The 2,019-nt window shown below is 42.8% G+C and overlaps 1 protein-coding gene across 1 annotated transcript in view; it reads right to left on the bottom strand.

The window, feature by feature from the left end:
- Positions 1-2,019, bottom strand: part of POLQ (polymerase (DNA directed), theta) — a 124,853-nt gene that overhangs the window by 72,832 nt on the left and 50,002 nt on the right. The window contains 1 exon segment of the mRNA XM_011971618.1: positions 1,626-1,750. Within this exon segment, the coding sequence (XP_011827008.1) occupies positions 1,626-1,750 (125 nt within the window).

The following is a 2,019-nucleotide window of genomic DNA, read 5'->3' as shown; positions in this document are numbered from 1 at the left end:
TACTCCTTATTATCTGTGTTTCCACGAGATTTCTTGTAATTTGCATAATCCTCAAGAATGGAATCCACATTCTTCTTGGCAGGAAGATAAAAGAGCTGTTTTTGCCTGGTAATTAAGTCCCAGTCATCAACAAGGCACGGTTTTAGCTCTTCAGGAATCTTTACTTTAACTTCAACTCTGTTCATGAATGTTTCCTCATTTTCAACAGTAGGATCTACCCGGGCCCTTTTCTTCCGAGGAGGCTGAGGGGTCTCACTGGTACTGCCACCATCTCCATTTCCAGGTGTTTTCTGTTTGTTCTTTTTTGTTTTCACTTCAACATTTTTCTGTTGCAGACCAGATGTCTTCTTTCCTGGGGCAGCCCCTCTCATCTTCCCCTCTGCATACTGCTCCTGATTGGCTTTTTGAAGTTCTCACTGTTTCTGCAAATTGGTGTCCACGTATTTGAGTACTCTGCTCTCTGGAACCCACTCATCCCAATTTTTATTCCAACCACTGTAATGTTTAAAGTATTTCACTTGTTTGTCCTTTATGGCAACCTTTATACACTTTGCTTCATAAAGAAGAGGCCCATGAAAGCACAGCACTCGCTCACCCTCCTGGAATTTAGGCTTCGGGTCCTGCTTCGGCGCCATTTATAAGTGATTCGCTGCCTCCTCCTTCTCCCATCACCCCCGACTACCGCCCCCTACTCTCTACCCACTATCTCTTCTCATCTTCCCCATAGTACTCCCTCATAAGCACATATCTTCACGATGAAACCTCTTATACATATAACACAACCTCTCGTAGCCCATAGTTTCCTTCTTAAGGGCTTGTAAGGATTCCTTAGTAAAATCAGACTCAGAATTTCTCATTTGCTTAGGGTTTAATACATTAAGGTAGACCTTAGAATAGATCATTTTTGTAACAGTCAGACAGGAGTTCAGAAATCCCTCTCCATCTTCCATCCTTCTCCTTAACAATATGTATTAATCAGTACCTTTTTTTTTTTTTTTTTTTTTTTTGAGACAGAGTCTTGCTCTGTCACCCAGGCTGGAGTGCAGTGGTGTGATCTCGGCTCACTGCAACCTCCACCTCCTGGGTTCAAGCAATTCTCTGCCTCAGCCTCCTGAGTAGCTGGAATTACAAGCACTCACCACCACACGTGGCTAATTTTTTGTATTTTCAGTAGAGATGGGGTTTCACCATCTTGGTCAGGCTGGTCTTGAACTCCTGACCACGTGATCCACCCGACTCAGCCTCCCAAATTGCTGGGATTACAGGCGTGAGTCACCGCGCCCGGCAATCAGTACCTTAATGAGAAAGGGGAGACCACAGAGAACTCTGTTTCGTTTCTTCTTGCAACAGGAAAAAGAGAAGAAAAAGGAAAACAGAAAGGAGGATAGTCAGCAGGTTGCTAAGGAATAGAGGCCAAGACATTCAGCTAGTTACCAATCCTCTGTAACATGGTACTGAGCCCTGAGGAGCCACAGTTTTGAATTTTCCGATGATGACAAGAACTGTACAAAATTATAGCACTTTTAAAGAGGCCTACAATAAAATGGAATTTGGAAAAAAAAGCAATCTTAACTCGACTTCAAATTATCGTCTTAAATAACTATGAAACCCTTTGTTTAACTGACCTGCATAAACAGCAGCTGACTGTTGCAAAGATTGAATCTGTCCACGATTGCATCCATATTTCTGATTAATTTCCCTTAAGGGAACTTCACTGATTAAATCTAATAGCACAAGACTGGTGAAAAACCTGAGAATAAATCATCAAAAGCATGGTAAGAGATCATTCACATCTACTAGGAGATACAATGTATGTTGCAAAATGACTAAGAACTGGAAAGGCAACAGATGACTTATATAATACATTCTGGTAAGATTCTTAATAGAAAATAGGGTTACTGGCCGGGCGCGGTGGCTCAAGCCTGTAATCCCAGCACTGTGGGAGGCCTAGGCGGGTGGATCACGAGGTCAGGAGATCAAGACCATCCTGGCTAACACGGTGAAACCCCGTCTCTACTA

This window comes from Mandrillus leucophaeus, unplaced genomic scaffold, assembly GCF_000951045.1.
Source record: "Mandrillus leucophaeus isolate KB7577 unplaced genomic scaffold, Mleu.le_1.0 Scaffold123, whole genome shotgun sequence".
Classification (NCBI taxonomy): Eukaryota; Metazoa; Chordata; class Mammalia; order Primates; family Cercopithecidae; genus Mandrillus; species Mandrillus leucophaeus.
The sequence above is the reverse complement of the archived record's forward strand: the minus strand, read 5'-3'. Positions and strand labels throughout refer to the sequence as shown.